At 42.7% G+C, this 15,959-nt stretch overlaps 2 protein-coding genes across 12 annotated transcripts in view; both read left to right on the top strand.

Moving 5' to 3' along the window:
- Positions 1-15,959, top strand: part of KAT14 (lysine acetyltransferase 14) — a 151,636-nt gene that overhangs the window by 49,474 nt on the left and 86,203 nt on the right. The gene's annotated exons all lie outside the window — the stretch shown is intronic.
- Positions 5-10,125, top strand: POLR3F (RNA polymerase III subunit F). Of its 2 annotated transcripts, none has more exons than XM_051792705.1 (9): positions 5-117; positions 884-1,001; positions 3,091-3,158; positions 4,199-4,266; positions 5,055-5,167; positions 6,966-7,109; positions 7,894-8,001; positions 8,720-8,911; positions 9,475-10,125. In XM_051792705.1, the coding sequence occupies exons 1-9, from the start codon at positions 62-64 to the stop codon at positions 9,550-9,552; spliced, it is 945 nt and encodes a 314-aa protein (XP_051648665.1). In that variant the 5' UTR covers positions 5-61; the 3' UTR covers positions 9,553-10,125. The 2 variants fall into 2 exon arrangements, with proteins under 2 accessions (XP_051648665.1, XP_051648666.1); XM_051792706.1 differs by having other exon boundaries at positions 14-76.

Raw genomic sequence — 15,959 nt, 5'->3', positions numbered from 1 at the left:
GTTGCGCCCCCCTCCATTGCCCGTCTCAAACGTCATCTCGCCGCGCCAGGCCGGCCGCGCCATGGCGGAGGTGAAGGTAAAGCCGGAGGTGCCCGACTCCATGGATATCGAGAGCAGGTGCGGGGCGGGCGGCCCTGGGGGGCTCTCTCGTGGCAGATGGAGAGACTGCCGGGTGAGAGGAGAGGCAGGACGCAGTAGGGGTGTGTGAAGGCCGGCAAGGGGCCAGGGAGACTTGTTTTGGCGTGGGGGAGACAGGCGTGGGGCGTGTCGGTGCCTTGAGGGGTGTTGTTCAAGGCCTGGGGGCTGTGGTTCGAGGCCTGAGTGTGGTCAGGAAGTAGGTGCTGAAGGAGAGAGTTGCAGTTGTTTGAGGTACTGAGAGTTTCGTGCTGAGAGATGCTTAGGTGGCAGTGGGAGACGGGGTCAGGTCACCTTTGGCTGCCTTGGTGTTTTTTCTGGTCTTGGAAAAGGGAATTGTGGTTTTTTTACATGAATTTTTTTTTTCTTAAAGGTATTTCATCACTATTTGCCTTCTCTGACTAGTCACCAGTTCCTTTCCATTGGAACCTTTTGTATAATAAAACATACAGGGAGCTTTAAATCCATGTTGTTAATAATGAAAACAACACAAAAGTAAAATAGAGCACCACACTCAGTGTTGTCAGCAAGAGCAGAGGTAGTTGGTCCAGCAGCTGGGGCAGGTTTGTATTTGTCAGCACAAGGGAGTAGATGCTGGGTTCCCTCAAGAGACATGACCAAGAAACAGTCGCTGGATACTTTTGCCCTGAGTTTTTCTTGTCACTCTCTTCCATCCTGACTCTAATACTTGAATTTGGTTTCAGGTGCAACAGAACATGACTTTAAACTCACTTTTCTCCTCCCGCAGGATTATTGAGCTGTGCCACCAATTCCCTCATGGTATCACAGACCAGGTGATCCAGAATGACATGCCTCACATGGAAGCCCAGCAGCGAGCTGTGGCCATCAACAGGCTGCTCTCCATGGTAGGGGGATCTCACCTTCCTCATTCTATCTCAGCCAACCCAGAGCATGTACATACATACTCTGTATGTACAGTCTGCATGTTGGGCAGGGCTAGCAGATTGATTCCGTTGGATTTAGCAGCATTTGCCATGATATACAGTTGCCATAGTTTACTTTTGGTAGCCATAAGCACTAATGATTGCTAAAGTTAATTAAGGTGTGCCTCAACTGACTCTTTCTAGTCTGCAATACAAAGTTAACATGGAGGTGTATATCGATGTGGATCACTGGGTGAGGAAGCTACCACTGAGAAGTACGACATTTGGGTTTTTTGATGTGTTTAGAGTTTTTTGGTCTTTTCACTAAGTGTTACTTTGTAAAGCAAAATGTGTTACAATGGTCTAGAGTACCAGTTGGGTGCAAGTATAGTTGCAGGGGTTCATCAGGTGGAAAGATGGCCACGGGTGATAACCACAAGGCCCATTAATGATCGAGAATGAATTAGCTGGAGAGAAAAGGATGGATGTTAGCCCATGCTCTTATATGTCTTCTCACAAAATCCCAAGGTTGTGGATTACTCTGATAACATGCAGGTGAAACATGTCAAGGAATTTTTTTGTATTTTCTGTAAATTTCCCGTGCCTCACTGGACATTTCTCTTTACTGTATCAGGAGTCAGCCTAAGATAGGAGCAAGGATCACACTCGGCTACTCCGGCCAAGTGTTCAAGAATACACCACACTGACCCAACAAGACTGAACAGCTACTCTCTAAACTTGAGTAGCAGCTAAATGTTCAGGCTCTTTAAAAGATCAAGGTTCCTTTTGGTTCCATACCTAGCTGCTTCCTGAGCATGTGGAGTCAGGAAATAAAACAGTCGGAGCGGTGCAGTCCAGAGAGCACTTTGAAAAAGAGGGCAACTTGCTTCTTAGAAAGAAGGATAGTGGAAAGTATCCAAACTGAGTAAGGTGTGGTGGTTGGCTTTTGTTGTTTTGTTTGGGTTTAGTTTTTTTTACTAGCTGAAGAAACTTCTTAACTTTGATCCTATGATCCATACTAGGTATTACTGGAAGTAATCTTTCTCTTTTTTGTCTTTCTGTTATAAATGAGTTCTGTTATAGATGTTACTAAGTGTGTTCAATAACTTTGAAAGGGCTGTCCAGATTTCATAATGAGGCTTCAAAGATAGTTAAGTCTTTGGAATTTGTTTAAAATTGATGCTTAGAAGTGGGGAGTATGTGGGAAGATCTAGAAAGTACTTCAGACATGGGGGTAAATGGCAGTGAGAGCTCAGCCTTAATAAGCATCTGGTACTTTGATTTAATCTTCAAGTACCTCATCTGTAGCAGAGCACTGAAGTGTAAGCTTCAATCAGCCAGGTAATGTAAATCTCTAAGAAACAAGATTGTAACTGTAGGAAAGGATCAGCTGGCAATGAAAATATTAATTAATGCTGTTACACAGGGTTATGCTCTTAGGCTTGTCTAATTGCTTGCCTCTTCAAAATAGGAAATAAGGATTTTCCTGGCCTAGGCACAAGTGTCCAGAGCAGAAGAATTTTTCTGTGTGTGAGAGATGCCCTTAACTTGCTTCTGAGAGTCACTGCCTATCCTAGTTGGCAGCTTTCCAGTGATGTCCACTTAGCAAAAAGTAGAACTTTGAACAATTCCAAGTTCCAGTAGCAAAGCTTATGCAGTAGAACTCCACTGTGATTTTTGGATTGCCATGCAAATGAGTGTTTTGTTGGAAAGTGAGAGTAAAGTACACAAGAACTTGATATCCCTCCTACCATATGAAAGTTAGGAGAAGTAATAGGAAGTGCATAGATGTTGTGGGAAGGGTCAGGAACTATTTGTTATTCTGATAGCTGATGATGAGTGGATACATGTCAAGGGAAAAAAAGATCCTCAAGAGTATTATTGTACTTGTAGGGAGAAAATATTCTCAAGGCTATTATTGTTTCCAGTAGTTAGAAATGTTGGTTTTCTTTCTTTATTATTTAGTTGACATTAAATAAGTTTTTTATTTTAGAACTTAAGAATATCCTTTGCCACCTTCCGAAACAAGCTCTTTGAAGAAAAGTAAATGCATTGTGCCCATCTCTCCTAGGGGCAACTGGACCTTCTCAGGAGCAATGCAGGTCTCCTGTATAGAATCAAAGATTCTCAAAATGCGAGGTAAGCTTGTGTTTGCTGGATAAATATATTTGGAACACAATTCTGCAACTCATGCAGCATAGCTGAGAAGTCAGTCAGCAGTGTAATGTGGATTCTGTCACATGGATGTCGCAGAACATAACTGCTTGTTTCAGGAGGGTACATTTAACTCCCCTGAGCTCACCCTGAAATCTGTTTTAGGTATAGTGTTCTCTACTGAGCAGAAGGTACCATGGGACTACAGCTCTAACTTCCTAGCAGAGTTCCTGGTCTAAATGACAGCAAAGTGATCTCTGCAGACATATGTATGTATATGCTCAGGTGAAACCCAGCTGAAACCTGACCAAACCTTCTCCTAACTGGAGTTCTGTGAACTTCCTCACTGCTCGTGTTACACGATCAGCACTGATATTTACAGCTGTCCCAGGAGGCCACTTGAACTCATGCTCTTTGATTTATTAAAATGTACCTCCAAACCATGTCTTGCAATGGCTATGTAAACCTAAGTAAAAGATGCCTAGACATACTTCTGGAAGGAAATATGCTTCAAAATTATCCTTAGTGCAGGTGTATCATCCTTTCTTTCAAATGCTTTAGAAAAGGATTGCTGAATTTATGCTTTCTTGGACCAGTGAAAAGGCATGTTCTAGAGTTAGGAGCATTCTACTATCCTTCTGAAGATGTTCTGTCTAGAGACAGATTATCTTAAATTCTGTTTCGTGCTGTGTTTGACTTTCTGAAGTTGTGTTAGTATGTGACCCCAAGTTCCCCATTGTTATGACAAGTTGAGTGATTCTTGCTTAGTCACTTTTTTTTCTTTCATATTCTTTCATTTTTCTTTCTCTTTTCTCTTTTCTGTGGCTTCTCACTGGCAAGCTTGACTTGATCCAGAGTGGTTTACTGTCATGTATTATATTTGCCAATGGCTGGCTTACTGTGTAGAGGTTTTTTTTGTGCATTGTTTTTTGGGTTTTATAGTACTTGTTTGTAGTTTTAAAAAAAATCTCCATTTTCTTTCAATTTTGGACCTTTCAAAAATCTTGATATGTCTTTTTTTACAGTAAAATGAAAGGCTCTGACAATCAAGAGAAGCTGGTTTACCAAATTATAGAAGATGCAGGCAACAAAGGTAGTTTAAATTATGATTGTGAATGGTACTAACTCTTTTTGCTTATGGAACCATTCCTATCCAAATTTGTAAATGCTTCCCATACAATACAAATATAAAACTTTGAGTCCCCATACCTGATCTGTAGCTAATGTTTCATATATCTGCTTTTTTAAAAATGAAAGAGAAGGTGACATGTTTCTCTGTTAAAATAACCTGTCCTGGTTGACTTTTGGGAGGGGCTCTTTTAGAAGACTTGGAATAAGAATTGCAAGTTATCTGTGGGACTGTCAAGCCAAAGTATCTGCAGAACACTCCCTACTTAAAAGAAAATGCAGAACCAGGATTTAACAGGTGTCCTGCTGGCAGAAATCACTGCTAATGACAGGGCTTTCTTAGCGTTCATTGCACACTGTGGTTGAGAGTCAGAAGGTAGAACTAGTTCTCGTATTTTTGTTGAAGCAAACACTAGTTAGTTACAAAGAAGTACTAGTCAGTAAGAGCGTTTCTGTGGTGCATTCATGTTGGCAGTGAATGGAGTTTGCTTGTAAGTGCTCTGGGAGGAGAGGTGAAGGGCAAGAGGACAGTATGGTGGTTGTGATATGTATGTCTTGCTTTTTTCACTTGTTTGTTTTGTCCAAATCCCCTCTGTCAGTTCCCTCCCTTCTGCTGGGAGTGATAGGGATCAAGGATACATCCTGTGGTAGGCAAGTGAGTTAAACAGTGTTGTGGCTTTTGGTTTGTGAGTATGTACAGAAACAAATGGTTCTGTCTATTTATTTTCTGTTCATTTCTCTGTTTTTAAACAGGTATTTGGAGCAGGGACATTAGATACAAAAGTAATTTGCCTTTAACAGAGATCAACAAGATACTGAAAAATTTGGAAAGCAAGAAACTAATTAAAGCAGTTAAATCTGTGGCAGTGAGTATTTTGTGACTTTTTAAAAACAATTTCAAACACTTGCTGCATTCTTTTGTATGCTTTTAAGAGAGGACTGGGAGCAGAGAAACCTCATCCTACCTCCAGCTCTTTCACTGTGCACCAGTGTTTGACTCTGCCTTTAGTGTGCAGGTTTGAGGTGCAACAGATAAGAGAGGCTATAATGTTTATTAAATAACCAATATACTATTAATAAACATCACTATTAATATACAATTCTGTCAATCTTCTCCACTATTAATTATATGCCATTATCAAATTGGAGTTTTAGTTCTCTCAGTTCTTTGTTGCACACAACTGTTGTTACAGTTCTGCTACCCTTCACAAACCTCCTTGCACTGCTTGTTGCTAATCTGCAGTTCTGTCACTGTTTTCCCCTGCACTCCCATACCTGGTCTTTAGGACATAAACCTAGGGCAGAGCCTGCTGGGTTTCCCCCAGCATCCCAGTGGACTTGGGTCCACAGGTCAGCTTCTCTGCTGTCTGTATGCATCCACAGTCCTGCTGTCTGCTTATCCTGCCCTCTCTTGTTCTGACTTTTACACCTAATTCTCTTCTTGTGTTTGTTAACTCTCTTTTCTACCACTCTTTCCTCCTTTCTCCACTCAGTCTCCACCCAAATAAGCAACCTGTCCATAATTACTCTTTCTCAATTGGTCCCAATGTTGCTGTTGCACAATTAGGTAGGTATTTCTGATATTGAAGCAAACTCAGCCACACTAGTGATATAGTTACCTAGCTGCAAGTGGCTTTGCAAGGTTCCTCTGGATCTCCTGAAACTTCCTTCAGTTATCTGGTTCATACTGGATTTCTATTGTTTACTTCAAACAATTTCCAAGACATTTGATTCTGTTTCAGTCTTGGTTCCTCTACTTTGTTGCAGTTATTCAAGTTCCAGCTACTTTCCTATTGCAAACAGTCCACGTACTGGAGTAGGGCTTATCCTTTTCTGTGTTTATCACACTGTTACAATACTTATGCAGTATCCTGTTCTCCCTTACCTGCCTATTTACAAATCATTTGTGTTAGCCTGTTCTTTGGACATTCTTCTAGTTTTCAGCAGAGATTCTGTTTTGTTGTGGGGTCTGGTAAACCAGATGGAAATAGAGAAGTTTGACATAGAAAAGGAGTAGCTTTTTCATGTTCTTTTGAGGGATGCTGGCTTTATCTAATCATTCAGGGGATGTAACACTGCTGAAACTGCTTCAGTTGTTGAGTAATTCTTTGGACAACTTTTGGATAACCGTTGTCCTTTAACTGACTGCTACTCTCAGGACTGAAGCAGCATTCATTCCCATTGCCCCCGTCTAGGTGTGGCAGGAAAGAGTGGGCTCACAAGGGCTAACATTAGCTGCAGGGTTTAATCACATAAATCCTTGTCATCCATGCATGGGTTCAATCCTGCAGAAACAGTCAAAAGCTTCTCCATTACATTTGTCTTTGCTGTCTCTTAAGGACACTTTCCTGCTCTCCTTTGACTGCAGAGAGGGATTAGAGTCAATAGAGTAAAATTAAACTCAGATCTTCTGTGAGGTTTGTATTGTGTCCATATTGTTAGCAGGGTTCTCTCCTCTAACACTATGTTATGAAATGATTAGGAATCGAAATGCAGTGATTGTCTCTTTATCTCTCTTTTACCAGAGGGTCAAACATGTTAAAGATAGCTTGAGTCAGCTGAATTGCTGTGCCTGAGGTATAGGAGCAATGAATTATCTGCTTAGATTTTCCTTTCTCGAGGAATACTTTCACCTGTTGAGAGCTGTACCCTTTTCTCTAACAGGCATCCAAGAAGAAGGTCTATATGCTGTATAACCTGCAGCCTGACCGGTCAGTGACTGGTGGCGCTTGGTACAGCGACCAAGACTTTGAGTCTGAATTTGTGGAGGTGTTAAATCAGCAGTGTTTTAAATTTCTGCAAAGTAAGGTGAGTGTCACTATTCGAGCCACCTTCCATTTGTGTTGTGCAAGTAATTATTTTCTTTATAAAACTGGTACCAAACAAGGCTTAAATTTTCCATAGGTGTTAGCCATTATTGCAGCTAGATTGGCAATCTGTACTGGACTATTATTTTTGTCACAGCACATGTGATGGTGTTGCATTTTAATGATGGATATTCTTATAACCTGTCCATGGAGTGAAGCCTTTTATCGCCGACGTCCAATGACAAACTAGGCACCAAAGTACACAGGGCCAAAAAATCTAGCAAAAATCACTGTGTTTCCTGCAGAGCTCCTCATTTCTGAGAGGGTAGAAGACAAATCAGCTAGCTCTGCTTAGAAGACAATTGTCCCTCGTCTAACTGCAGGAGAAGCCTGCTGTTCATTAAATATGTCTGCAGTTTGCAGCATTTGTCTATTCCATTAAAATATGTTTTAACTGGCACTAGGTACAGCAGAAATTTTTTTTTTGTCAACAAAATGCCAAATGCTGATATTCCTTCATATTAATCAAATTGCAGTGTAAATTTTGTGTCATTTAGTATAAAATTATATTTGATTGTGCACTGCATTGTCTCATATACATGAGTCTTAAGGATATGGCTTTAAATGCTAAACATGTTCCAGAAATGGTTTGGAAATCAACTTTTATACTTTAGTCTGCCTGAAACGGAACCATGAAGCAGTGAGTACTGACTATAACTAATCACTATAACTAACTCACTTGGCAGTGAGTACTGACTATAACTAATCTTCGCTTTTTTTCTCAGGCAGAGGCAGCTCGAGAAAGCAAACAGAACCCCATGATACAGCGAAACAGTTCATTCGCCTCATCGCATGAGGTGTGGAAATACATCTGTGAACTGGGAATCAGTAAGGTCAGAACAGATTAATCTTATTACAGTTCAAATTGTCAGTGCATGACTTGCTATGGGAGTTGGGTACTGCAGATTATGTGAAGGTCTTGTAAGTGCCTTAGAACCCTACAGTTTAGTGGAGGTGAGCTTTGAAGCTTTATTGCTTTTTGGGGAGGATCACTGATGCATGGGATTCCAGGATAGCTTGTACATCTTGGTTTTCAAAGATGTATAAAAGAATTAGCATTCACGTCCTTGTTAATCGTCTCAGCTTGTTTATATTTTATCATTTCTCTGAAGTTTACCTATGCATTTCAAGGAGTTTTAGGGGAGAGAAAAAGAAAAGGAGGGGAAAAAAACCTTCACAATTATTGGTCACCATCAATAAGTGTATCTTCAGCAGTCTTGTCTTTTTCTTCTTTCACAATTATTTTCCTGCAAAACTGGAACTGTATCATGCTAGGATGATGTAGACACTTCAGATGCATAGTGAAGTTCTTTTTGGTATACCAAGGCTAGTGCAATTCATAAGTGCTTGGTAGGTAGGAGGTAGTATTAGTATTTGCTTTTATTTTTGCATCTGCACAATCCCATAAAGTTCCCAAGTAAGAATGGTGCCTTTTTCTGAGCTAGTTTAGAATTCTAAGGATTTGTTACTCATGGTGTTTGCTTATTTTCTCCTTGCAGGACTTACTGGCATCCATCTTTCCTAATATTTCTTTTACATATTGTTTCTTAGGTAGAGTTGTCAATGGAAGACATTGAAACTATTTTAAATACGCTGATATATGATGGAAAAGTGGAGATGACGATTATTGCTGCAAAGGAAGGGACAGTAGGCAGTGTGGATGGACAGATGAAGTTGTACAGAGCCGTTAGTCCTCTCATACAACCCACTGGATTAGTCAGGACACCCTGTGGACTCTGCCCTGTGAGTAGCTAATTCTGTGTATGGTTAGATGTGTGCATGCAGATCTTGAATATAGTCCTGCAAATGGCCATTGCAAGGTTCTGCCCATGAGCGAGCCTCATGGTTTTCTAAGCCAACTGTGCTTAAGAGTTACCCATGATGCCTTAGCTATGGTGTAAGAGGAAGGTTCTTTAGTTGGTCTAAAGCACCTGGTCTACCAGGGTATTTCCTACTTACATCCAGTCTCTTTACTGGACAGTATGTGAAAGAATGCTGTCAAATATAGCCCGTTCCAAATTATATTTCTGATCCCAAGTGTGCCAATGTTTTTCACAAGCTAGCTTATTTCTATCTAGCTTTTGGTCTCTCTGCCCTGGACTGTAAACTGGTAGGTAGGTAAAACTTGCCAGCATGTCTGTTTGCAGCATTTACTATGGGAGGATCTGTTTTGCTCTTCTTCCTCAGAGCTGGCTAGATTTTTGGCTGTGTTAGACTAATGCTTTCCTACTGGGGAAGAAGCAGAAAACATGTAAGCACTATCTAACAAAGTAATTACTCTGCTGACACAGGGCTTTCCTTTGCAGGTTTTTGATGATTGTCATGAAGGTGGTGAGATTTCTCCATCAAACTGTATTTATATGACAGAGTGGTTGGAGTTTTAAAGTGAAAGAAAACTGTAAACTTGATTCACAGCCAAAGTGACAAAGCAGCTTGCTTTTTTTTGAAAGTGGACTTGTAAATTTGTAAGGAATTTCAGGACATGGGCAACTTTGTTTTAATGATATATAAACCAGTAATGTATCTGTTGTGTGAGCTGTCCTGTGAGTGGACTGAAGATCAAAGCTGAAGTGGAAATGTAAAGCCATTCTCATACAAAAAGTTGATTGTGTGGCTTGAAAAGTGCCACAGAACATGAGTGGTGATGCATCACTTCTGAAGATTGTGTTGGGTGCTCCACAGATGCTTATTCTGAATGAGAGAAAAGAAGCCATTAGCTGATCAGAAAAACTTGCTAACAAGTGGTACCAAGAATGAAATCCCAAACTTTGCTTTCAGACTGATACTGCTGGTGGATGCTGAAGTGCTAAAGCTCACACTTTTTTCCCATGATAGCTTCCATCTAATTGAAGACTAAGAATCTGATGTGGAAAAGATATGTCAAACAGAACTCATGGATTCTTTATTATCTTTCTTACCTGTTAATTTATCATTAAAACTCTGACTTTTGTGATGTATATCTTTGCTTTATTTCCTGTATTGATGCCTGGTGCTGCATCTGTTGCATTTATTCCTAATCAAATTTCTAGTAGTGTGTTCTGCAGCTGCATCACATACGTGGATACTGTCATAGTTTAACAAGATTACAACTTAGAAATCAAGAAACTTCAGGTGGAAGTGTGGAAAAGGAAAAGAACAGCTTTTTATTAACAAAAGCTGAATAAACAACAAATGGTGCAATCAAAAACTTTCAGAAGAAACAATACAAAGTCCCAATTCCCCAGGTGGGGGGAGAGAAACCCGTGGCAACCCGGCGGGGGGGGGGAGGGAAGGTTGGGGAAGGAAAGACCGGTCCCGGCAGTTCAACAGCTGCCGGCAGTTCAACAGCTGCTCGTAGCCTTGTGTGCCCGCAGCAGCCAGCAGCCGATGGTTTCACAGTCAGCAATGAAGGAGTCCTTTTTCCCACAGGCAGTCCTGAAGGCAGAATACCTCGCTCTGAGATAGGTCGGTCTCTCTCTCTCAGTCGTTTTCTGCGAGGTGTCCCGTGGGAAAAAAAATTTCCTCTCAGGAAAAGAGAAGGAGTCAGCCGAAACCGGGCTCCCTGCTCTGTCCGGTCGGCCATCCAAAACAAAAAAAAACCTCCAAACAAAGAGCCTCTCGAGGCGTGCTCTCCCAGCAACCGCGCTTCCCTGGGGAACCTCCCCCTTCCCCTACTCCTGCGCTGCCAAGCGCGTGCAGCTTCGCTCCGTCCCCCACTCCCTCCCGGACTCCCCCCATCCCGGAAGAAACAGATGAGGAGCGCGGGGGGGAACGGGAAAAACGGGACACTAGGGAAAAAATTCCAACATCTCTTTTCAAACCTATGACAGATACCTCTGCTGAAAGTTTGATTAGAGGTATTCTGGGAAGATATGTTTTTCGCAAGAGAAAGAGTTCTGGCCTGATGATACAGGGAGAAATTTTATAGATTATCTGAATACTATCAGGGTTGAAAAAGATGCCAATGACAGATCCATAAATACAGCCTCTAGCCTTGGTTTGTGATCTGAAAAAGGCACAATACTGGCTTGTCATTGAAAGAGCACAATCTTCTTTTCCTGTGATATGGAGCAAACTTGTGTTTCTCTTGAATGTGACCTTTGGCTCCTCTATGTGACTCTGGAGTGTTGTCATAAGTCTTATGCCCAGGTTAAGTGTGGCCATGGCCTTCTTGAGAGAGAGCTGAGTCTGGTTTTCTCTGGTAGGGATGTCCATCTGGCAGTATTACAAAGGTAATTGTCTTTGTAGGTTCAAATCCCCATGAGGAAGTAAACAGATTTTCGTGCCAACTATGTTGTGCTAATTAGTTACTCCACCTCTTTCTTAACAGATAATCAAACAAACCATTAGGGAAAATAGGTCAGTTCCTTTTTCATAAATATGAATATTGTGCATGTGTGGTACAGGCAGCTCTTCCATCATCCAGAGTAACAGAGGGCTGCAATGACATATTAGCAGGCACAGCAGTGTGCACATGAACTGTCAGGTCCCTGTACAGCTTCCTGCCCATGGCTTCATCTGGCTGTGTCCGGCCTGTATCTCTACACAATTACTCAGTATCTTAATGATAGTCTCCCAGCACAGGGAAACAATCAGGGAGTCAAGTACAGGGCCTGTTGCATCTAGTTAATTTCAAATTTGCCTGTCTGAATATAAGCCCTCCTAGACACTGTCGAGAGGGCAATGGACAAGCACCTCTACAGCTGAGTTAGCAACGTGCCAGGTAATCTCAAAGTGGGTTATCATAGGTTTTTTAAGACAGTTTGCCAAATAAGGGTAGCATTTTCAATACTGTCCAGGAGTTTGCAGTCTCTAAAAGCAGTCTGGATGACATGTACCCTTCAGGGTACATCTAGCTGAGAAGAATGCACCATGTGGGAAGTGTACCAAGAGAGAAAGCTTTTGGTGACCTACCCCTTCTAATTCCAAACTTCTATGCAGTCACAATGGAGTGGCAGCCCCTTTCCACTTGCAGCCTTTCAACTGTACAGACACCAACCTGCACTGCACCGTCTTCTCAGCTAACTGTTCCCTGAAGCACTTTAAGGCTGGCAGAGTCCAGAGTGTCCTCTACAGCTCCCTCCCAGTAAAGCGGGCCAGGACAAAACCAGGTGCTGGATTCGCCCTTCTCCTTGCAACCTATCAAATCCACACTACACCCTGGGGCTAGGCACTTTCCTTCTCACATATGTGCACTCTCCTCTTCCACTCTCGCAGATCTGTCTTGGGAACCATAAAGAATCTCGCAGCTGAGCCCATGCAAAATGTCCTAACCTGCTGGAGAATCCTATAAACTTTAGATAAGAGACAGAGTTTTTAAGCTTGAAAGTATTAACCAATCAGCATCCAACATTCACGGCTGTGAAACTACTCACTGGAAGAGAAAAGATATAACAGTAATTTATGGACTAAGATCAAGAGATGTGTGCTACTAAGACCACGAAAAGGACTGTAAGTGCAAAAAAAGGACGCCAGATGGCAGTAAAGACCGTGTAAGAATTCCAGCTTTTCTCTGCAAATTTCCCTGGGAGAAGTGGAGCTGAAAAATTTTCGCCAGACAAGAACACTGCAAGAGAGACAGAACGAGATAGCTGGGAAAGCTGAGAAGGGAAGTGGAAGGCACCAGCCTTAAACTGCACACCTCCAAGGACCACACTGCATGTTTTCCTCAGCTCCATATAACCTGAAGCACTTTTGGGCTGGCAGAGTTCAGAGCGTCCACTACAGCTCCCGCACAGTAAAACCAACCAGACTCAAACCCTTTGCTGGATTAGCCCTTCTCCTTGCAGCTGAGTAGAAGGCGTAGCGCTGTGTGGGGTGTGACAGTTGAAAGGATGCAAGGGAAAACTGCCTGCCACTCAACTGGGAGTGCCTAGAAGTTTGCAATTAGAAAGGGTAGGTCACCCAAAGCCTCTCTTGGCACGCTTCTCTTTTTGAGCTGTAGTCTGAAACTGCTTGCTTTCCATCTAGGCTGTGAGATTGAGAGTTTTGCTGGTAGGAAGAGGTGAGAAGTGCAATGCAGTCATGAGCTTGGTGTAGTTCTTAGGTTTCAGGGGAAGAGTAAAATCAGCTGTGAATTCTCCTTCTAGGCTATTTCGCATGGGCTCAGTTGCTGGAATCTTTTCGGTTAGTAAGTGAGATCTGTGAGAGTGGAAGAGGAGGTGAGAGTCCATCTATGTGAGAAGGAAAGTGCCTAGTCCCAGGGTGTAGATTTGAAAGGCTGCAAGGAGAAGAGCGAATTCAGCAACGACTTTTGGCCTTGCCGGTTTTATTGTGTGGGAGCTTGTAGTGGACGCTCTGAACTCTGCCAGCCCAAAAGTGCTTCAGGTTACATGGAGCTGAGGAAAACATGCAGTGTGGTTCTTGGAGGTGTGCAGTTTAAGGCTGGTGCCTTCCACTTCCCTTCTCAGCTTTCCCAGCTATCTCGTTCTGTCTCTCTTGCAGTGTTTTTGTCTGGCAAAAATTTTTCAGCTCCACTTCTCCCAGGGAAATTTGCAGAGAAAAGTTGAATTCTTACACGGTCTTTACTGCCATCTGGCATCCTTTTTTTGCACTTACAGTCCTTTTCCTGCTTTTAGCACATATCTCTTGATCCTAGTCCCTAAATTATTGTTGTATCTTCTTGCTTCTAATGAGTTGTTTCACAGCCTTGAGTGTTGGAGGCCCCTCTTAAGCTTACAAAGCAACTCTACCCCTTATCTAAACTTAATAGGATGGTCAGGCAGATTAGGACATTTTACAGGGTCTCAACTGCTGGGCTCTTTATGGTTAGCAACTCAGATGTGTGACAGTGGAAGAGGGTTTTGGGTTAGGGTTAGGGTTACAGTTAGGCTTAGGATTTAGGGTTAGAGTTAGGGTTAGGATTGGGGTTAGGATTAGGATTTAGGGTTAGATTTAGCGTTAGGGTTAGGATTTAGGGTTAGGGTTAGGTTAGGGTTAGAGTTAAGGTTGATGTTAGGGTTAGGGTTATACTTGGAGTTAGGGTCAGGGCTAGGGTTTGGGTTATGGTTAAGATTTAGTAGTAGGTTTAGGGTTAGGTTTAGAGTTATGGGTTTGGATTCGGGTTAGGGTTACGGTTTAGGATTAGGGTTAGCGTTAGGATTGGGGTTAGGATTAGGTTTTAGGATTAGGTTTAAGGTTAGGATTTAGGATTAGGTTTAGGGTTAGGATTTAGGGTTAGGGTTTATGGTTAGGGTTAGGGTTATGGTAAGGGTTAGGGTTGATGTTAGTGTTAGGGTTAGGATTTAGGGTTAACGTTAGGGTTTGAATTGGGGTTGATGTTAGGGTTATGGTTAGGTTTATAGTTGGGGTTAGGTTCAGGGTTAGGGTTAAAGTTACAGTTAGGTTTTGGTGTTAGGTTTAGGGTTAGGTATAGAGTTAGGGTTTTGGGTTAGGGTTAGGGTTACGCTTGGGATTGGGGTTAGGTTTAGGATTCAGGGTTATGGGTAGGGTTAGGGTTAGGATTGGCCTTAGTGTTAGGGTTGGGGTTAGGGTTAGAGTTGGTTAGTGTTAGGATTAGAGTTTAAGGTTAGGGTTCGCTTCAGGTTAGGGTTAGGGTTGATGTTAGGGTTAGGGTAATAGTTTAGTGTTAGGTTTAGGGTTAGGTTTACAGTTAGGGTTTCTGTTAGGGTAGGGTTGGGATTTAGGGTTAGGGTTAGGATTTAGGGTTAGGGTTAGGGGTTAGTAATTGAGGTTAGGGTTAGGGTTAGCATTAGGGTTAGGATTTATGGTTAGGGTTAGAGTTTTGCTTTCTGGTGCAGTTCGTGGGCCAGCTCAGGCACTCCATGGGGAGCAAGAGCTTTTGGTCCTGGCAGCTTTGGTCTGGGAGGAATATTCGTCTGTATTCAATTTTAGGACTCCGTCTGGCAGATTCATCACAAGGTTGAAAAAAGCAAAAACAGCCCTTCTCCCCAGGAAAGAAAGCCTGGAAGCTTTGCCTTTCTGGTGCAGTTGGTGTGCTAACCTGGGCACTCCATGGGCAGCAAGAGCTTTCTGTCCTGGCACCTTTGACTTGGAAGGAATCTTTGTCCATATGCAATTTTAGGACTCCATCTGGCAGATTCATCACAAGGTTGAAAAAAATGAAAGGAAACCTGGAACCTTTGGCTTTCTTTCGCAGTTGGTGTGCCAACCTGGGCAATCCATAGGTAGCAAAAGCTTTCCGTCCAGGAAGCTTTGATCAAGGAAGAATCTTCCTTCGTATTCAATTTTGAGAGCAGGGCTGGCAGTTCTGAGGTAGGTCTGAAAAAAGCACACAACAGCCCTTCTCCCCAGGAAAGGAAACCTGGAAGCTTTGGCTTTCTGGTGCAGTTGGTGGACCAGCCTGGGCAATCCATGGGGAGCAAGAGCTTTCTGTGCTGGCACCTTTGGTGTGGGAGGAATCTTTGTCCGTTTGCAATTTTGGGAGTAGGGCTGGAAGTTGGGAGGTAAGGCTGGAAAGAGGAAACAACAGCCCATATCTCCAGGAAAGAAAGCCTGGAAGCTTTGGCTTTGTGGTGCAGTTGGTGTGTCAGCCTGGGCAATCCATGGGGAGCAAGAGCTTTCTGTGCTGGCACCTTTGGTGTGGGAGGAGTCCTTGTCCGTAGGCAATTTTGGGAGTCAGGCTGTCAGTTGTGAGGTAGGGCTGAAAACAGGAAACAAAAGCCCTTATCGCTGGGAAAGAAAGCCTGGAAGCTTTGGCTTTGTGGTGCTGTTTGTGGGCCAACCTGGGCACTCCATGAGTAGCAAGAGATTTCTGTGCTGGCACCTTTGTTCTGGAAGGAATCTTAATCCGTATGCAATTTTGGGAGTTGGACTGGAAGTTGGGAGGTAA

The sequence above is a fragment of the Manacus candei genome, unplaced genomic scaffold, assembly GCF_025592945.1.
Source record: "Manacus candei isolate 608988 ecotype Guabito, Panama unplaced genomic scaffold, ASM2559294v1 h1tg000035l, whole genome shotgun sequence".
Taxonomy (NCBI): domain Eukaryota; kingdom Metazoa; phylum Chordata; class Aves; order Passeriformes; family Pipridae; genus Manacus; species Manacus candei.
Note: the sequence above shows the minus strand (reverse complement) of the source record. Positions and strands in the feature narration are given on the sequence as shown.